The sequence below is a fragment of the Cucumis sativus genome, chromosome 1 (assembly GCF_000004075.3).
Source record: "Cucumis sativus cultivar 9930 chromosome 1, Cucumber_9930_V3, whole genome shotgun sequence".
NCBI lineage: Eukaryota > Viridiplantae > Streptophyta > Magnoliopsida > Cucurbitales > Cucurbitaceae > Cucumis > Cucumis sativus.
This window is the reverse complement of record NC_026655.2, coordinates 24,404,065-24,423,684: the sequence shown is the minus strand read 5'-3', so window position 1 is coordinate 24,423,684 and position 19,620 is coordinate 24,404,065. Positions and strand designations below refer to the sequence as shown.

Here is a 19,620-nt window from a genome sequence, read left to right as displayed (position 1 = left end):
AGTTATTTGTAAAATTTATGATTTTTTACCGATAGATTGTGAAATTTTTACGTAAATATTTGATTAAATTTGTTATTTTTTACGATTCTTTATTAAATAATATATTTTTTAATGTTATCATAAAAATGATGCCTAAAATAAAGTTCACAAATATAAATCATATAATATAGAAATGTCAGGACGATTGGAGTTAGAAGTTCGTTATTATAGTTTGATTATGAGTTATTTTCGTTTAAATCATAATGTGTATTATTTAGTTTGAAAAGAAGATAGTAACACTACAACAGAAAAATAAAAGTAGCAAATAATAAATATTGTATCGGAAGACTATAAGATAGTATTTAGTGTATTAGAAGTTAGTTATTATAATTTTTATAAAAAAATTCTTTCAATTTCTAAAACATTTCTTCAAATATTGTTTATTGAGCAACGAGTATCGAGATTCTAGTATTAAAGATCGAGGATCTAGAATCTAGTACATAATATAGAGTATAGAATATTAAATATCGAGCATTATAGATCGAGTGATGTTGTAAGTTAAATGGTTTCCAAGAAAAAATTGGTAAATTAACAAAATGGTGAGCTAGTTTTCATTAGTTTTCAAATCTAGGCCATTTTTTAGGCCGTCCGTACAAATCACCTTCGAGCTTCGGTTCTTATAAATCTCTCTAAATTCTTACGTTTCTCCTCTTCGGGCGAGTAAGATTCAAAGGTTTAGTTCTTAACTTCCTTTTTTTTTCTTCCAGATCCATTTTTTTTTAAAAAAAATTATGATAATCAGTATCCATTTCTTTGTGTTTTCTGATCCTGGAATTGAATTGACCATTCATCTTTTAACCTCTTTTAGCCTGTTGGGTTTTAGTTTGATTGTGATATTGTGTATGGAAACAAGTAAATTTTTTTAATTGAATTAGTTAAAGAATGGAATACTAAATGATTGTGTAATACAGTTATTTGAACTTTGAACTATCCTTATTTACTTGTTGTATTTCTCTCTGATTTTTGTTTCATTGTAATGGATTCAGTGAGACCAATAGCGGTAGTGAAGCTAATTTGCTTAGAGACTATTACAAATTAGAGGTCATGGACGACAATCAACGTGATCTTCTTCTTAAGGAATCTGATCGCTTTCCACCTCCTCAAGGTTATTTTCCTCATTTTTCTCCATCTTCTCTTACAACAACCATTGTTCATAGCTTCTGATTCTTGTTTTTTTTTTTTTTTCGTTGTTAGGAGTGAGGTTATCTTATGGAACGGCAGGTTTTAGGGAAGATGCGTCGGTGCTTCTATCGACGATGTATAGGGTGGGAATTCTAGCGGCTTTGAGAGCATTGAAAACTGGGAAACTGATTGGATTGATGATAACAGCCTCTCACAACAAAGTATCTGATAATGGGGTAAAAGTCGCTGACCCGAGTGGTGGGATGCTCACCCAAGACTGGGAACCCTTCGCCAATGCCCTGGCCAATGCGTCTTCCTCGGAAGATCTCGTTCAAGTATGGCTATCAATTACAAATCAACAATGCCTTGGTTTTCTTAGTTTTTTCTTATTTGATTAACAAATGATGAGGGTGAAATTGGAGACTGGCCCATCGAGGAAGAAAGTTGAGGGGGCATTTTTTTTTTTTTTTTTCAGTTATTACTATTATGCAGAGAGTGAGTTTGTCATTATTTCTCATTTATTTGCGTTAACATAATTGGACATGGAACCTAAGATGTTCGATGTAATTAAATTGACGAGCAGTTAATCATTGAATTTGCGGAGAAGGAAAATATCTTATTAGATGGATCAAAATCAGCTCAAGTTCTGGTCGCAAGAGATACGAGGCCAAGTGGAGAAGTGCTACTTGATGCTGCCAAACATGTATTTGCCCTTCATTTGAAATAATATTTCATCTCGTTCTTGTGCTGTTATCTTTTTCGTTTATTCTTGGTTGAAATAATGTTCATTTTGTTCACTTGAACTGTTAAACTTGATGAAGGGAATTGCCTCAATCATTGGGGTTGTTGCTCATGATTTGGGAATTTTGACGACCCCACAGTTGCATTGGATGGTTCATGTTCGGAATAAAGGCTTGAAAGGATCAGAACTTGATTACTTCCATGAGCTCTCAAGCTCCTTCAGGTTGTTTATTTCATTTACGTAGATGAGAAATTGGTTTATTTGGTGGACTTCTTTGTGAAAGGACTTCTATGTTCGATAGGTGCTTGTTGAATTCAAAACCAAATAACAGTGAACTGAAACTGAAAGATTGGGATAACCAGTTGGTTGTTGATGGGGCTAATGGTGTTGGTGGACAAAAATTAGAAATTTTGAAGGAAATGTTGAATGGTCTAGCTATTGAGATTCGTAATTCAGGAAAAGGAGAAGGTGTACTCAATGAAGGAGTGGGTGCTGATTTTGTTCAGAAAGAGAAGATAGTTCCACTTGGCATTGGTTCACAAGATGTTGGGATCAGGTTAGTCATTGGTATGTTGTTGATTAATATAGCTTATTGTGGTTATGAAAAATTTTATGATGATGTTGCTGACACTTGCACATCATATCACTTGAGAGAGATCTTGATCTTCCACTAATAGAAATAATCTTTGGTTTTGTAAACAAATATTTGGTTAATATGGCAACCTGGTAGGTGCAAATTGCAACAATACTCTTTTCCCTTGCATAATGTTACTCACACTCCACATTATTGACATCTTTTGAATCTTTTGAAGTTATAAGTAGGTAACTGTCATCCTGGTTATAGTTTGTTGATAAAATACGAATTTCCACTTGCATTTTAGCTTTGTGTCATACAGAATAGCTCCCTTGGTTTTCCTACCATTATCATAATGAACCCTTGGGATAGATATCAATTTTTAGTCATAACAAGTTCAATCTATATCTTTTCATGGTTGAGAAGGATAACAAGCTTAATCGGAGGCAATACTGAATGCTTAGGTGCTTCTAGCTTTTCAGGTGTGCTAGTTTTGATGGAGATGCTGATCGACTAGTATATTTTACTGTGCCATCAGAAAGTAGCAATAGGATCAATCTTGTTGATGGGGACAAGATATTATCTTTATTTGCTATATTCATCAAGGAACAGTTAACAATTTTGGCAGCAAGGACCAAAGCCACCAAAATTGACTTTCAGCCCACCCTTGGTGTTGTGCAAACTGCTTATGCTAATGGAGCATCAACTCAATATCTTAAAGAGTTGGGACTTGAAGTAGTATTCACTCCAACAGGAGTAAAGTACTTACATGAGAAAGCTGCTGACTATGACATTGGGATCTATTTTGAAGCAAATGGTCATGGAACTATTTTGTTCTCAGATAACTGCATTTCTGTGTTACAACCCCTTTGTTGGGAGCTATCTGATGTATCTGCAGGTAAGATTAGTCATTGTATTTATTATTTGGTTGAATCACTGTTGGAGGTTTTATTATGAATAATAGGCTATTGTACTAGTAATTGTTTGAGGAGTTTGTTAGGGTGGAGTGATTATTATGGAGAGGAAGTTTAGAAATTTGAGGGAGGAAACATATTGGGTATTAAGATTTGGTTGGGAAAGAGAGCCAACTCGTAAGCCACTATCCCTAAAGACTAGTTTTCTTTTTATAGTATCATACAATCAGGATCCTAACAACTATACTTTGATTGTGAAAGCTACTTTATTATCCATTTCAGGTTCGGAATCACACAAGGCGGCCTTAAGGTTACTGGCCGTCACCCGCTTGATCAACCAAGCCGTGGGAGATGCTCTGAGTGGCTTGCTTCTAGTTGAGGCTATTCTACAACACAGAAATTGGTCGATACATAAATGGAGTGAGCTTTATCAAGACTTACCAAGTAGGCAGCTTAAGGTTTGTTTGACTGTTTCACTGTTATGAAGCGAGTTTACTAATAAAAATTAATTAAAGAAGAAGAAGAAAGAATAACAAGGGGTACATGTGGAAAACCCTAGTTTAGGGAGAAAAAACCACGATATGAGTCTTTTGTATATTTTTCTTATAATCAAAAGAATACAAGGGATGGAATATTTATACACCACAATGGACTTTGACAAAAAAGGAAATAAACAAGGGTATAAACATTACACAAATACTCTTTGTACAATTATTTTCAACACTATTGTACTTCATTTTTTATTTTTTAGAGATAAGAGGCAAAATTTATGTTGGTTGAGTAACATGTTATCAGTGTTCTGTATTTAGAGGCTTAGAGTGAGCTCTCTTTTGGACGGTATTTTCGGAGTTTAACTTGGTGTTGGGTTTTTACTCTTGATGTAGAGTTAGTTCATCATAAATTTTCTTTGTTAACTTGCAGGTGAAAGTTGTTGACAGAACTGCGGTTGAGACATCCAATGCAGAAACCGAAGTTGTGAAGCCACCTGGGCTACAAGAAGCAATCAATTCAGAAATAGGTAATCTTAATTCGCTTAGTTAATTTTGTTGCAAGTTTCAAATGACACTGCGTAATTATCTTTCATCACCTTTTTACAGTCTCTTTTGGTTTTTGACTTTTATTGTCTCTTTTAAGACAACCGGTTGGCCTATTTTAGATCAACAATAGCATCCATGTGATTCGGATGTTTGAACAGATCCTAGTGAGATTTGTGATTCTGTTGTGTTTTCTCTTTGCTTCTCTCTGGAGGTCCAACTTCAAAATTATGTAATTATTTCCCCTCTTCGCAATTCACCATCCTGTTGCAAGTTCTTGTATTTTTTTTGTTGTTGTTTGGATTTTTGAATAGGAGATGCTTCTTATATTCCATTCCAACTAAACTAGATGGACTGTTTCCCACATTATGAGATTGTTTCTTCTTTGAAATTGGACTCTTGATCAGCTATAGATTCACTATCTCATACCTTTTCTTCAAGCACTAATGTTCCGGATTGGATTCATCTTTTGTTGCAGCCAAATATCCTCAAGGACGCTGTTTCATAAGGCCATCAGGAACCGAGGATGTCATTCGTGTCTATGCGGAGGCATCCACACAGGAAGCAGCAGATGATCTAGCAACCTCCGTTGCAAAACTAGTAGACCAATTCCTTGGGGTTGGCAGCTCAAATTAAGCAAACAGATTAATCAATGACAAATAAACAGATGATGGTTCCACATAACTGTTATCAGCTTCTGACATGTGTTAATTTTTTTTCCTAGTACAAATTGGGATGTGATTCTTTTTGTTTATGCTTGTTAACTTGTGGACTTGAAGTTTAACTATTTTCTTAGTGTAATAATCGCTGAAGTGTAACTCATTCTTTATGCTTCATCAGCAAGTGTTTCTTTTTTCTTTTTGAAATGTATGGTTTTGCATTCTCCACAAGGTGACATTGGAACTGAACAGACTTTTCATACCATTGGTTTGTTGATATATTTTAGAACTGGGTTTGGTTTCTTTCTCTTCAAAAAGCTATTATTTGGATGCCAAATTACATGGGCATTCAAAACATTATTTGAAAAGCCAAAGTGAACTTAGTTCATTAACATGCCTTCTCTACACTATAGATTCAATCCTTCATCTACACGGTTTACTAAAACAAAACCCAACAGACTAAAACCTATGTTAAAAACAGTTCAGTAGCATCTTCCCCACAACTTACTAAAAAAAATCTAACAAACTAAAACATATGCTAAAACTGTTTCACTGTAATCTTCTTTCTTATTCTTCTTAGGTGGTTCGACTCCTCCCTTGCTCTTGGGACTTGGTTGGATGATTTGTGGGATCAAACTCAAATCGGATTTATCAAACTGCACTTACATTATCAGCACTTTGTTGGTTTGCCTTGGCTTTAGACTCATCGAGATAATTCTGATAAATATAGGAAACAAATCCCCAAAGAGCCAACACTAAAGCCATAGCCTTCACCCCATTCATTTTGTCATGGAAAAATATCACTGCTAGAATTGGAACCACAGGCAAAGCCAATGTGCTGATCACATTAGAGAATAATGAAGACACTTCAAAAATCAACCCCAACAAACCAATGGAAGAGACTTGCCATGTCACTGCAGTCCAAACCAAAGTCATAAAATAGGAAACTCTCCCTTCTTCATATCCCCTCACCTCGTCTCTCAAGCCTCGCCATTCACCACTTCCAAAAAGTCCTACAACACAACCACAACTCGCCACAAATGAAGGGTATATTTGCATATCCAACACTACGGAGAATGTTTCCCTCTTTATAACCTTCTCAAAACACACTTGAAGAAGACAAAGATACAATGAATAAGTAGCAGATGCACCAAGTGTGCAAAGGAACCCGATTACGTACTTTCCCTTACTAGAGTGAGTCGTGGTATCAGACTCAGAGTTGAATGCTAGAAGGGAAGCTGAAACGGTGAGGAGGACGAGGGAGTTGAGTATGTAAGGAGTAAACTTTTGAGCATTGAGAAAGAAGCTAAGAAGTGCATTGAAAGCCAATTGGGTTGCACAAAGAAGTGAGTAAGTAGAGACAGGAAGATAGAGAAGACCATAAGAATACATCAAGTTGTCTCCTATCAAAAGAAGGCCAAAAGCAAAGCAAATGAAGGAAAATGTGAGGAAATTGGGCTGTTTGGAGGAAGATTTGGTGGGTTGGGAAAAAAAGCAAAGGAGAGGAAGAAGAATTGGGAAGCCACCTGATTGAACCAATGTAGCCATCCATTTGCTATTCCCTCCTTTGTCATAATAAAGTCTTCCCAAAAGAGTTGCAGCAGATTGCCCACACACAAGAAAAACAGTGTAGATACCGATGCGACTCCACCACGTATACCGTTCGAGTTTTCGAGTTTTGTTTGAACTCTGCTCTCTTTGGTTACCTGATCAAAATCCATATGAGTTAAACAAAAGAAAAAAAGGAAAGAAAGAGAAAAAAATCTTGTTAAAAAAGGTTATACCTCTTCTATGAACTTGAGTTAGTTCAATAGCCTCATCCATGGGGATCTTGAGGCTTTTGGGATGAACAAAGGATTTGTATGTGAATTGAAGTTGAGAAAAGAAATGTATTTGGATGCCAAGAAAGTGAAGGGGAAATGACTTTATAAACATTAAAACTCACAAGGATTTCTTGGGGTTTGACTGCAATTGTAGACATGATTACTCCATTGTCAAACTTTGAAGTGCTTTTATTGGGAGTGGTGAATGAAAGTCCACTAGACAAGTTTGAATTGGCCATGTTTTTGAAACACTGATTAATGACCCTATTGAATTATATGATGAGGAGTTGTATGAATGAGGATCACAAATAAGGGAAACAAAATGAGAAAATGTCAAGAATTGTTGGCTAATGGTATATGTAATAACCTCTCCAACTATGTAAACTAAGCAAGACAAAGACATGGATAACATTGTTTATCTTAAAAAAAAAAGGTCCATTTGGGTTGAGATTTTATAAATGTCTCGTAAAAAATTATATTTACGAATAAGATTATTGCAAAGAAAATAGTCTTGTATTTGATATTAATTACAAGTAATATTAAAAAATAAACCTAAATACTAAGATAAAAAACGTGATACCAAAACTAATTTTGTTTACTAGAAAATAATACTAAAGTTAACTAATTAGCATTTTTTTCGAGTCTTAAAATTGTTTTCACGTCTAAACTTAAACTTTTAGGTCAGTTAGTGATTTAACTATATATACGAAATCGAATAGTTAAGTGAGGTCAAATATTCAAACTCCTACGATTTTATTTTCTTCCCAATCAATATTTATTTTGAGTCAAGCTAATTATTAAAAAAGAACAAAATAGGCAAAAAAAAATCTTCCTCTTATCCCTACTAAAAACGAAAGGGGGAGCAAAGACAAGAGAAAGGTGTATGGTCTTGCACATTCGGTAAATTCACGATATAAATTAGAAAGAATAAGATATGATAAAGATATTGGAAATAATCAATAAATTGAATGACATTTATTTATTAGTATCATTTAAACAAAGTGGGATGGTGAAATTACCTTTTGAACCAAGGTCGGGAAGTTGTACACGGGAGGGCAAAATAGTAAAAAGATTAAGCTCATAAATAGAAGACTGGTACTGAAAACACTAGATTCCATCCCCAGCTTCCATTTAACATTATAAAAGGCCGATTTCGCTATGCGCTATTGAATTTTCCAGAAACTCAGAGTTCTTCAAGAATCATCTCTTCTGTTTTTTTCTTCTTTCTTGCCCTTATAATAATCAGGTACCCATTTCTCTGTTTTGAATTTTCATTTCTTTTTGGAATTTTTGTTCTTTGATTCTTGATAGAAGAAAGAAGAAAATTAGAAAAGAAGAAAGAAGAAGAAGATCTCGTCATCTTTGTATGTTGATTTTCTTTTTCATTACAATTTTGTCTTAATTTTGATAGCCATGGTGATGATTGATGACTATGATCATGGCTCAATAGGTTATTCTTCTTCATCCCTTTTTAAATCTGTATATTGTTCTTTTTCTATCTTTGTGATGCGATTTTTGTAACATTTGTTCTTATCTTTTTCAAGATTTTGTATTTGTTGTTCACATCAAAGGAGAATATGAGCAGCAGAAACAGTCGTACCATCTATGTTGGGAATCTTCCTGGTGACATTCGTCTGAGAGAAGTAGAAGATCTGTTCTACAAGGTTTGAAATTTTAGTTCTTGATAATTTTAAACTTCTTGTTGTTGTCTTGAGATGAGTAATTCTAGTATAATTGCAGTATGGACCCATTGTTGATATTGATTTGAAGATTCCACCACGACCACCGGGCTATGCTTTTGTTGAGGTGAGATTTAAATTTTGGAATATTTGGAACCCTGTTTCTAATTCTACGACCCTCAAATTGTGTTTTAGAGTTTTGGGTATTCAAAGAAGCTAAGTAGTTGCACTGAGCTGTTAGTGGTCCTTATGGAAAAACTCTTTGCTTTTCAGTTTGAAGATGTTCGTGATGCTGAAGATGCCATTTATGGCCGAGATGGGTATAAGTTTGATGGATGTCGATTGCGGGTACTAGTTGCTACGCGGGCTTGCTGATATTACTTGCCTGTGATGTCTTGTCCACATATCTGAATATAATTTTGAAATGCTTGCTTTGTAGGTGGAATTTGCACATGGTGGAAGGGGACATTCTTCTTCTGTGGATCGTTACAGTCGTAGTGGAAGTAGTCGTGGTGGTGTTCCTCGCCGAACTGACTATCGGGGTGTGTATTTTATCACTTTTTTATTTTGTGAAAGTCCGATTATAGTTTTGTGATGATATTTTGTTGTGCAGTTTTGGTTACTGGATTACCTTCTTCTGCTTCATGGCAAGACCTGAAGGTAAGCACACTATTTCTGTTTCTGAAAATGGCATGCTACTGTAGTAAGTTGTCTATTTCTTTTCTCGATCATAGCATCTTTGTCGATTAGAGAGAACGGATTAGAGAGAACGAATTAGTGTATGGCTCCACCCTTTCTATTAATTGAGAGTTTGCTATGTGAATTTGATAATATTCAGGATCACATGCGTCGTGCTGGTGATGTCTGCTTCTCTGAGGTTTTCCGTGATCGTGGTGGTATGCCTTATTAACTTATTTCTCTTTCTATTTGCTCTTACATCTGTCTCTGTGCAAGTGTCATTTAAACACATGTTTTTTTTTTTCAATATATTTGAAATGTATGTGCATGTTTGGACTTTGGACAGCTTCATTGCAGATTGATATTAGTATTGCAGTATTAACCTCCGTATTATTTTTTTCTATGAAAAAAATATCCTTGTTTTTAGATTACCTTCTTGCCACTATTTAGATTACCTTCTTGCCACATTCTATTTCATAAAGAATGTGAATTAATGAACACAGTAGGCTGGTTGAAAAGGTTCTTTAAGACATGTTAGAGATGAGGTTGATAGGTCTGAAATCCCCAACTTGAACAAGTACCTGGGGTAAGACAAATAGATTCTTCATGTCTTGGTCAACAAGACCTTTCATAGAGCTCTCTGAATACATAACTCTAGTCCCAAATCTCCATGGTGAAGTCCAAATTGGCCATTGCACCAAGTTGTTTATGCCCTGTCATGTTTTTTCTTTATTTATTTTTTAGTTCTACCTTGTGGTTGATATTGTATACATTTGAGTGTTTTCAGTCTCACGCTTGTTTCAGTTTTGTGTATATTTTCTTCATTTCTTGTATTCTATAAATCATGCTTAGTGGTGCTGAAAACCATTTTTTAAAGAATAATTTTTATGTAAATCTGTGCAGGGATGGCAGGAATAGTTGATTATACAAACTATGATGACATGAAATATGCTGTAAGTTGCACTTTAGATGGCTCGACTCTCGATGTTTTTCTGGAAGATTTGGTTCATGTTTAATATTGACAGTCTCTGACTCTGTTTTGGACTTTGTGTTCCTGCGATAATTTATTTTAATTATGTTTATAATTTTTTATCTGGCTGCAGATTAGAAAACTTGATGATTCTGAATTTCGGAATGCCTTTTCTCGAGCATATGTACGGGTACGTTGTCCGGAGTATGTGGACTGGAAGTTGTTTATATATTCTACTAAATTCTATTTTGTTGTCATTATTTTTTCAAATAAAAATGTGTACCTATTCACTCAGGTGAAGGAATATGACTCTAGACACAGCTACTCCAGGAGTCCATCTCTTGATTCTAGACGAAGTGATTATTCTAGAAGTCCTAGTCGTAGTCCATACAGGGGAAGAGGCCGGAGTCAGAGCCGAAGCAGAAGTCGAAGCCGTAGCCGTAGCCGTAGTTATAGCGGCAGGAGCACTAGGTATGTTTTAGTATTCTTGCAAAATAAAGACTTATATGTCGAATCATGAAGACTAGTATGATGTGACAATTTGTTTTGCAGTCTATCTCCAAGGCACAAGCACTCTCGTCGATCACGATCGGTTTCTGAACAATCCCTATCAAGGTTTGCTTTCATCCCACACACACATCATTCAATTTTCCATTCCAAGAACAGTGTCTGAATTTTCGTTGCTGTTGTTTTGGTGCTATTCATTTTAAACGACGTCGATTTTTTAACCGTCCCTATCAAAGTTTGCACACATTGATCAAGATGTGGGGAGAACGTGATTTTTGTATCTCTTCAATATGAATATTGTGTTGAATGCTCACTAATGTATTACATTGTGCACACCGAGTTCCTTTTCTTTTATGCGTTCACATCTTTTCTCCATGTTAAGAAAAAAGATACAAGGGACTTTTTGACTACCTTATCTGTTTCTTCTTGAGACCACACAATATCTATTTCTTGGCTTTTCATCTTTTGAAATGTTCTGACATTCAGATTTTGGAAATGAGAAGTGTTATGAAGTGTATCTATGTAAGTGTGCGTACTTGGTTTTTCTTTCTTCTTTCTTTGAACATAAAATGAGAATAGTTGCTGTATGCTTTTTGTTCTCTCTTTTTATGTAAAAGCAGGAAAGAAATAAGAACTACTAAAAGGCAACTGATTCAGCTCTAAAGCTTTTCTAGACATACATGGTTTAGTTGAATCTGCTGGTAGACATTGGCTTTTATGCAAAGAATGTTGAATTTTGTTTTGGTTTTCAAGCATTCTAAAAGGACAAACGTATTAACCTTCTTGAGAATCCCTTAGCGAGACTTCAACCATGCACTTGTATAATTGTCATGATTCACTTAGCAATTGTTTTCTTATGATGTCGCTCCAATAAACAAACACTGTTCAACTTCACTCCGGAAGTGGTGGAAGAAAGCATAAAAAACAAACAAGAAAGCATAAAAAACAAACAAGTATTTTTTTTTTCCTTTGGATATGCTCGGGCCTCCAGTTAACAAAATAGAGGTTTGTCAGTTTGGGAAGTCATCATTGTTTGTTTATGTTTTGCTAGATATGGGCTTTTGCGGAATAGTTGGGACTTCATGTTAGGGACTTGAGGGATGTGGTGCTCAATGTGCTTCTTTCAACTCTTTGGTTGTTGAGGTAATACAGTTTCGTTGATGAGCACCCTGTCAACCTCGACGCTGATATTCTTTTCCCTTTTTCATGATTTCCCAATTGTTGCTAACGCTTGTGGAAAAGCCTGTTTAGTAGTACTCTTGTTCGGCCAGTTGATAATTACTTATCTAAAACTTTCAGACACATCAATTCTACGTTACTTTGAATGTTCTTCGTCTTTGCTCTCACCCTGGTCTGCTACTGACTGTTTATTCGCTTGAACTCTATTCTTCTATTCACCTGTTTGATATGACTGAAGACTGAGTTGAGATTAGAAACTGGTCTTCGATGTGGTGTTATTGTTGAATGTGGATTTTATCATTTTGACTTCAGCTGCAGACCCAGACTTTGCTTATGGGTACTTTAAGTCCCTTGTTTCCTGTTTTCAGGTCTAGGTCAAGGTCACGATCGAGATCAAGATCACGGTCACGATCACCAGTTTCATCTGTGAGTAGAAAATTGAATATATTATCCCCCCCTCCCCTTCCTCTGGTTTTCCTTCTCTCATGTTTCTCATTGTCTCATTGATTGCAGCGTCATCGTGCAAGCAGACCTCGAAGTCGGAGCAGATCTCGGTCCAAGTCTAGATCCCTTTCACCGAATGTAATATCCTGATAGACTTTGCATGTTCCTCAAAACATGAATAACGTATGGCTTCTGTTAGTTTCTACGAGGAAGTAATATTGACCGAGTTTTGACATAAGCAGGTGAGATCCGATCGAAGCCGAAGCCAATCTGTTGATTCCAGGGACCAATATTCAGAATAGGACATTGCTGTGAGGCTGCTCTCAGATGGAACAGTAAAAGCGTAGGAGAAAAGTAGGGAATGGTATATTTGGAGGGTTCACTTTTAATGTAAAATGTGTTATGGATGACCTTTATTAACCCAAGCCATGTTGCTGCATTGTATGTCGACACATGCTTCGGTTATTTCACTTTTAACGTTCTCTGTTCTTCCACCTTCGAGTATATTTCGTTACTATTACATATTCTCTGATGACTAGTTTTTGTTTCATGTATTTTTCTTTAAAGCAGTTATCAAGTCTTACATTATCAAATATAAAATAGTCTCATTGCCAATGATAAATTAATAGCACTGTTTGTCTTGTCAATGTTCTAATTTGATATGATGTGTGTTGTGTTATTTGTCATTTTTAGTACTTTCCAACGAAGTTGATTCACTCTTGTAAAATGTATGTGTTAGTGAACAAAATTTATAAACCCTAAACTTCTAAATTAGATGAACTTAATGTGATAAAACATGGGGAGAATTGCCAATAATCGCACATTGGGAACGTAAAGATATTTATAAATTTGTGAAGATATCTGTTTTTGACCTCGGTTAAAATGAAGTGTGATTAGTTTTCAAACGAAGCATGAAATTGGTCAAATTCTTTGGATCGAATTCTTTGACAAATCAGATTTGGCACTTCTCAACACATATTTCCCAAATACATTTTCACAATAAATAGACGAAAGGTTTTCAAAAAAGAGAGACATAAGAGAACTAAATTGTATGTGTTCATAATATAAATTTGAATCCAAAACCATAGGCTGGCCCTGCTCATAACATTACTGAAATCAACACATTTCATTGTTTACAAATAAACACTGTATTTTCAACTATCACTGCAAGAATACATTTACCAAATTTAATAATCTGACCCTCTGGAGGCTCTCAAATAAGTCCGAACATCATATGGATTGGATGGAACAAGTATGTGACATACAAATCTCAGCTTTCCCATCCAATTCATAAGGTTATTCTATGATCTCCAGGGGCAGATAAACTCAAGAAAGTCCATCATCACACTAACCAGGCAGCCCGAAACGAGCGTTTTTTTTTATCGGCTGCTCTCACAGCATTTAGAGTCTATCGACACATCAAAGACTCAGCCATTACATATCATTTCAATCATTACATAAATTTCAGTTTCGGAGTCATCAATAGTGATAGTTTTTTTCTTCACCATAAAACGATAAGTAAATGATGGATGTGGTCTATGACCAGTTTTGCGACGATGTTCTCTCTGAACCGTGCCTTTGACGAAAGCTGCTGGACCTGATGTTTGGATCAGAAACACTTGCACCCTGATGAATCTCTCCCCAGCCTGGATCTCTATCGATCTGACTCAACCCAAAAGAAGGCAAGTGTTCTCTTTCCCATGCATGAAAGCGATTTGGCATGGCGTTTTCCGGTTGGAAACTACGACCGGCCGATGCTGAAGAGTAGAAATAGAAGCCACTGGGTTGCTCAGATGATGAGGCCATGGGTGCTTGTGAAAGCCCTCTGTGGTTACTGGATCTTCTGCCACCAGAAATTGCAGGTGTGCGAATGGTTCCAGTTGTGCTAGGTTGTTGTTGATAATATGCTTGAAGAGCTTGAACTCGGTCACGAGCACGTGCATTGCTGCCAGGATAGGGAGGAATCATTGAGGAAGCAACTGAGCTCCCAACCCTTGCACCGGAACTGCACGAGTCAAAAGAAGATCGTGTTCACAAGCCACCATAATTTCAAAGGTGAAGCGGTTTCACATCAAATACATGGTTTCTCTCTGTTTGAGAGAAAGCAAAGAGACCATCACTTGATATTTGAGATAATTAAAAGCTTGTATGGAGTAAAGTAGAATGCTAAGTCCTACTCTTACAACATGAAAACAATAAAGTGGAACACACACGATTCTGAACCACAGTGTTGGGGCTCCTTGCCCACAACCCAGAAAAGGGAGGGACCTTTTCTTCACAAGGTAGGGGAAGTGACTCCACAACTAGGCAAGGCAATGCTGCATCTTATTTATTAATTGCTAGACTAAGAAATTTAAGTGGTTGCATACACTTGTGTCACATACCTATGACCAACGAGGAAGGGATGCAATACACTCCCAGATCTTGGTAGCTCAGAACCGACCCTAGTAGCAGGTCTTTGGGCAACGGATGGCACTGATGGCTGATCAGCACCAGGAACACGATTGTTTGTTGTGGAAAAGGGTGGTGAATGGTGCTCCCAATTTTGATAATGAAGATCCACTGCAGGAAAGGCATAAGAAGATGGTATTTCACTGGGAACTGATGGGCCATTCCAATGACCACTGAAATTAGAAGCTTCAGAAGCACTTGAACTTGATGATGAGGGATGAATAGGTCCGAAGTAAGCAATATACGGGCAAGGATGAGTTGCAGATGATACTGCTGTATGCTCCGCGAAAATAGCATGTTGTCCCAAAAGGTCATGATCTGCACGACAATATTATTTACCCAGTCAAATTTGGTTGCTTCCCCAAACTGAAGCTAAAAAATGGACCAACAATTGTTGGGGAAGGGAAATCTTACAGGCAGTTGAGGAAAAGTCACCGTCCCTGGAAAAGTTGAAAATGAAAAAAATTCAAATCATTGAGAAGGAAAATTCTGTACTTCAAAACAGTAAAAAAAAAAAAAAAAAAAAAAGGCAAGAGAGTTCCATCATTCACAAGGTTAACTCAAGAGAATAATTTTCTAATTTCAACAACAGAAGAGCTGTAGTGAATTTCTGCCAGAAGGCAACACATATAACAGCCTATAATGGAACTTTATACATATATGCACATGTGAATCTCCTGGTTGTTATCACTCAAAGTTGGCAAGGGCGGAACCAGGCACAGAAGAGACCACCACCAGAGGAAGGGAAAGCCTCAAACAAGGACTAGTAGCATGTTATATGGGCGCTGACCAATGGCGAGCTACCAAAGGAGTAGCCCCGGTGAGTGATTCCCTCACCTTCCAGTAACGAACTTTCAAGTTCAGTCATTTCTTAAGTTAAGAACCACTGATTCTACAACAATCCAACCAACAGCTTCATGACTCAGTTGGGAAACAACTGGGTTTTATAGCCATTAATTTTCTCTTTTAAGTTGGTACTAGCAAGCACCAGCTTCTCTTTGTCTCTGTATAAGAATAGCTGAAGATAAGCAGAAGCTCCAGGATGAGTGGCGTCCTTGCCTAATAAAGGATAGAAGAGACTAAGTTCTTCAAAACTTGAGGGCCTTTTGGGAGAACTCTGTCTCTGAAGACTTTAGGCGGCACTGGTGTACTCGTAAAGAGCTGTCCTTGAATAAGGAAAAAGTACATCTAAGTTCTACAACCATGGACTATTCTTAAAGGTGGCGGTCTTGATGGTAATGCTAGAGTCCTAGATTTCCAAATTGTTCCCTTCAACTGAACTGGTGCAAAATCAGTGATACATAATTAGATTGTAAGAATAGGCATTATCTTTCTTTAAAATTCTCCTTGCATATTCTGTGGAAACTGCCTCAAAGCTTCAAGATGAATCTGTACTTCCCCATCTCAGTACAACATATTTAACTCGTAGGCCAATGACCTGTGATATATTTCCATTAATGCCACCTTCAAGAAAATTTTCTGAACAGAAGAAATTTGTAAGAGATTTTGAGATTGGAAGGCAATATGGAATGGTATTGCTTGGGGTGCTTCCTCATCAAGCCCTCCCTCCTCCATCTAGAGCAGAGGTTCCAAAACTCATACGGGTTCCTAAGAATATAGAAGGAAGCAACGTGTCTTCTCCCACTCCTCACATCTTACATTGCAAAAGAATTGTCTTCAGACTCCAAACTCAGGAGGTAAAGATCTGATAGGAATCATATGACCTACTCATAAGTATTGAAGCACAATACATAATCTATTTAGAGAACAGAAATAGAACCAAGAAAGAAGGCCTGAAATGAAGAAGGAAGTCGAGCTAAGCTGCCATAAATTCTTGATGTACAATTGGTAAATCAGAACTTACTCAAATGAAGAAGGAAGTCGAGCTAAGCTGCCAAAAGGACACCATTGAACTCCGAAGGCCTGCAGTAAATGAAATTGCAACTAAACTTTAGCATAAAAGATTTAATATTACCAAACCCAGCATTTAAACGTGAGTTAGTGCATACAGAAGTTGAGCATGTGGTTTAATCAGCCTTGAGCACATTTTAAATCAATTAAAAAAAAAGAAAGGGAAATAATTTACTCACTCAGTAGACTTTTTAAATAATAAAACTTACAAAACAGAAAAGAAAAGAAGAACAATAATGAGTAATAAAAAGACCAAAAAACAATAAGAGCTTGAAAAAGGAGCCAAATTTTTGGTATTAAAAAAATTTAAAGAACCCAAATATGGTCTCAAAAGAAGCATTGAAGTGGTATGACTCCCAAACGTACACCGCCCAAGACCCCTTAATGCTCAAAAAAATCCTCTTTCTTCCAAATCATGTGCCCCACAAAATTATATATGAATAAGATCTTACATGTACAACTAAAAAAAGGATTAGGAGAATTTCCTTGATCAGCTTGCAACTTGCAAGAATTCCTTTTTCCCCTCTAATACAACAAGTTGAGGATTGGGGAATTCAAAATTTCGAACCATTAACACAATCGCACCTATGGTCAAGAGTGTATGTCTTAAATCACTTGAGCTATGCTCAGATTGGTGTGACGCAAAAAAGTCGAAAACCAATGGAATCTTAAAAGTCAAGTAGTATATGAGCAGTAAGCACCACCATAACAAATGGGTAGGTTTCATGTGCTTTTTTGTCCAAAAAATTTTAAAAAAAACACACACATTTAGGAACCAAATATGACAGCTAAAGATCTCTAAATCAAATCGTTAGAATTAATTCTCCCAAAGGGAATAAGCAAAGAACCTTTCTTTCTTCATAATTCCCACTTACAAATTTGGGATAATTCCTTACTTCCTAGTCAATGTTAAATAGTTTTGTAGTGGTTGTATTGAACTAGTATTCATAATTATAAAAACCTTTTTTTGATTCCCTAGACAATCTAGTTTTCAAATTCTTCCCAATGCCTTCTCAAAATTGGCATAGTGGTACACTTGAACCTAAGAAATGTTCAGATATGTTACAGATACAAAAGAGATGACAAAATCATCTTGTTTACCAGAGGTGGAATGTGCTTTATCACAAAAACAAATTCATCAATTGAAAAAAAAAATTATATGATAGAGTTGGAAGTTATTAAATGTTTTATCGATTAGAGTAGTAAAGACACGAGATACAAAAGGACACGACACCACACCAGAATAGATTCTCTCTTTTCTCATTCTTGGTGTAATTCAATGCTACATATATTTGGTGTCGCAAAGGTATATAAATGCACTTGTGAAGTTGTTAAAGCACAATGAAAGAAGAAAAAATAGTTTTATTTGTTAATAGAAAACATAGCATCACTTGTGGACTCACACATAATTCAGAAGAAAAAGGGTTTAGTTTTGTCTAATAAAGTGGTAAAAGAGAAAAAAGAAAGAAACAGACTCACATTGTAAGAACAAACTTTAACAAAAGAATGCAACAAACTTGAAACAAAATCCTTCTTGAAGATTGCAAGTAACCTAAAATCAGTTTTCAATTTGCAACAACGACTTTAATCAATTTTTAAAATGCAATCCCTAAAATTGTTGAAGAACATTTTTCAAAGTGAAAGGAAATATTTTTCAAAATTCTTACTTCCTGGTTAATCTAACTTCTACTTTTTCTTCACTTGATGCCCCATTGATCGAGAATTACCATCAACACACACACAACGAAACACATACCAATCAATAAACAATAATTGCTTACCATTTCCGAGTAACTTAGATCATAAAGATCTTCCTCGTGTGTCCAATCATCCATATTAAAATCTGGAAATGACCTACATCCATTAGCATAAAGCCATTGACCTTTTTCAACCTTCCGGCAATTGGGACATTGCATTGCCCCCTTAATGTTGAATGCTGAACCAATACAATCTAAGATAACAAAAGAAACAAAATCAACAACTAACTCAAAAAACCAAATTCTGTAAACATCTCCTTTTCAGACGAGGCCAATTGTAACTTTTTTTAAAAAAACACACACACAAACAACTATGAAGAGAAAAAAAAAAAAAAGGACAACAGATCTAAAATCACACGAACCCAAAATCCAACATGAAATCCCAACAAAATAGAAGCGCACAATACACAAATCTAATCAAATCAGATAGAAGAGCAAAAAAAAAAAAAAAAAAAAGGAAGTTCTTTTGAAAACTAGGATTAGAAGTTGAAAACTAACCAAGATGAAACTGATGGCCACATTGAAGCTTAGCCCAAGATCTATCCCCAGAATCAGCAACAACATCAAGACAGATCGAGCAAGGAACAGAACCAAAAGACTTCCCACCACCGGCAGCACATCCAGCATCGCCATAATCACCATCTTCAGCCACCGCATCGTCGTCGTTGCCCAACCCCATGTAAGCAAAAATCACAAATCTAAAAACCCTAATCCAGAAATTGAAGAACAAAAGAATGGTTCCCAGAAACAGGAAATTAAATGAAGTTGGTGTTGAGAAGGGGGGAATTGGTGAAGGAAACGAAGTGGAAAAAGGGTAAATAAAAGGGTGTTCCTTTAATGAAAAGCAAAGAGAAAACAAGGGGGGTGAACAACCAAGAGAGAATTTCTGAAGAACAAAGATGTGAGAGAGAGAGAGAGAGAGAGAGAGAGAGAGAGAGAAGATGGGTTTTTCCTTTCCTTTTCTTTTTTTTCTTTTTTTTTCCTCTTCCCCTTCAGACAAAGATACATAAAAAAAGGGAAGAAGGATTTGGGGATGGGGAAGAGAAAAAACGAAACCCACTGTATATTTTATCTAAATTCTGGACCGTTGGATTGGTTATTGGTATGGAGAATAATATCTCTAATCAACCGCTCCCT

The 19,620-nt window shown here is 36.1% G+C and overlaps 4 protein-coding genes across 13 annotated transcripts; 2 read left to right on the top strand and 2 right to left on the bottom strand.

The window, feature by feature from the left end:
- The first annotated feature begins 520 nt into the window (after window positions 1-520).
- Window positions 521-5,365, top strand: LOC101222058 (phosphoacetylglucosamine mutase). 2 transcript variants are annotated; one of them, XM_011661578.2, is made up of 10 exons: window positions 521-712; window positions 1,026-1,144; window positions 1,234-1,496; window positions 1,745-1,864; window positions 1,983-2,125; window positions 2,205-2,459; window positions 2,960-3,375; window positions 3,674-3,849; window positions 4,313-4,409; window positions 4,904-5,363. In XM_011661578.2, the coding sequence occupies exons 2-10, from the start codon at window positions 1,084-1,086 to the stop codon at window positions 5,059-5,061; spliced, it is 1,689 nt and encodes a 562-aa protein (XP_011659880.1). In that variant the 5' UTR covers window positions 521-712; window positions 1,026-1,083; the 3' UTR covers window positions 5,062-5,363. The 2 variants fall into 2 exon arrangements, with proteins under 2 accessions (XP_011659880.1, XP_031736426.1); XM_031880566.1 differs by having other exon boundaries at window positions 565-699; window positions 4,904-5,365.
- LOC101208131 (probable purine permease 11) lies at window positions 5,276-6,992 on the bottom strand. Its single transcript, XM_004135730.3, has 2 exons — window positions 6,869-6,992; window positions 5,276-6,790 (listed from the first exon to the last, which is right to left on the bottom strand). The coding sequence occupies exons 1-2, from the start codon at window positions 6,906-6,908 to the stop codon at window positions 5,736-5,738; spliced, it is 1,095 nt and encodes a 364-aa protein (XP_004135778.2). The 5' UTR covers window positions 6,909-6,992; the 3' UTR covers window positions 5,276-5,735.
- Window positions 6,993-8,000: 1,008 nt separating this feature from the next.
- Window positions 8,001-12,995, top strand: LOC101223011 (serine/arginine-rich splicing factor SR30). 9 transcript variants are annotated; one of them, XR_970191.2, is made up of 16 exons: window positions 8,035-8,153; window positions 8,319-8,357; window positions 8,452-8,571; window positions 8,648-8,713; window positions 8,860-8,934; window positions 9,026-9,128; window positions 9,200-9,246; window positions 9,425-9,482; window positions 10,168-10,217; window positions 10,368-10,424; window positions 10,530-10,705; window positions 10,787-10,849; window positions 11,793-11,884; window positions 12,289-12,346; window positions 12,434-12,502; window positions 12,607-12,995. XR_970191.2 is itself a non-coding variant. In XM_031880555.1 (15 exons), exons 3-15 carry the CDS (start codon window positions 8,485-8,487, stop codon window positions 12,664-12,666), a joined length of 939 nt encoding a protein of 312 aa, XP_031736415.1. In that variant the 5' UTR covers window positions 8,035-8,153; window positions 8,319-8,357; window positions 8,452-8,484; the 3' UTR covers window positions 12,667-12,995. The 9 variants fall into 9 exon arrangements, 8 of the variants coding, with proteins under 8 accessions (XP_031736417.1, XP_011659888.1, XP_031736415.1 ...); XM_031880555.1 differs by lacking the exon at window positions 11,793-11,884 and having other exon boundaries at window positions 8,678-8,713; XM_031880545.1 differs by lacking the exon at window positions 11,793-11,884.
- A 434-nt stretch (window positions 12,996-13,429) lies between these two features.
- LOC101202738 (E3 ubiquitin-protein ligase RFI2) lies at window positions 13,430-19,487 on the bottom strand. Its single transcript, XM_004135551.3, has 6 exons — window positions 18,982-19,487; window positions 18,508-18,677; window positions 16,680-16,738; window positions 15,230-15,255; window positions 14,749-15,133; window positions 13,430-14,369 (listed from the first exon to the last, which is right to left on the bottom strand). The coding sequence occupies exons 1-6, from the start codon at window positions 19,160-19,162 to the stop codon at window positions 13,901-13,903; spliced, it is 1,290 nt and encodes a 429-aa protein (XP_004135599.1). The 5' UTR covers window positions 19,163-19,487; the 3' UTR covers window positions 13,430-13,900.
- Window positions 19,488-19,620: the final 133 nt, after the last annotated feature.

Excerpts from the sequence above, each read along its gene's own strand:
- LOC101222058 (XM_031880566.1), top strand. The coding sequence starts at position 1,084 with ATGGACGACAATCAACGTGATCTTCTTCTTAAGGAATCTGATCGCTTT. Across the intron at positions 3,850-4,312 it reads TACCAAGTAGGCAGCTTAAG|GTGAAAGTTGTTGACAGAAC; the intron begins GTTTGTTTGACT and ends GTTAACTTGCAG. Across the intron at positions 4,410-4,903 it reads AGCAATCAATTCAGAAATAG|CCAAATATCCTCAAGGACGC; the intron begins GTAATCTTAATT and ends CTTTTGTTGCAG.
- LOC101208131 (XM_004135730.3), bottom strand. The coding sequence starts at position 6,908 with ATGGATGAGGCTATTGAACTAACTCAAGTTCATAGAAGAG. Across the intron at positions 6,791-6,868 it reads AACTCAAGTTCATAGAAGAG|GTAACCAAAGAGAGCAGAGT; the intron begins GTATAACCTTTT and ends GATTTTGATCAG.
- LOC101223011 (XM_011661586.2), top strand. The coding sequence starts at position 8,485 with ATGAGCAGCAGAAACAGTCGTACCATCTATGTTGGGAATCTTCCTGGT. Across the intron at positions 10,425-10,529 it reads TTTCTCGAGCATATGTACGG|GTGAAGGAATATGACTCTAG; the intron begins GTACGTTGTCCG and ends CTATTCACTCAG. Across the intron at positions 12,503-12,606 it reads CTAGATCCCTTTCACCGAAT|GTGAGATCCGATCGAAGCCG; the intron begins GTAATATCCTGA and ends TGACATAAGCAG.
- LOC101202738 (XM_004135551.3), bottom strand. The coding sequence starts at position 19,162 with ATGGGGTTGGGCAACGACGACGATGCGGTGGCTGAAGATGGTGATTAT. Across the intron at positions 18,678-18,981 it reads TGGCCATCAGTTTCATCTTG|ATTGTATTGGTTCAGCATTC; the intron begins GTTAGTTTTCAA and ends TTGTTATCTTAG. Across the intron at positions 15,256-16,679 it reads CGACTTCCTTCTTCATTTGA|GGACGGTGACTTTTCCTCAA; the intron begins GTAAGTTCTGAT and ends CAACTTTTCCAG.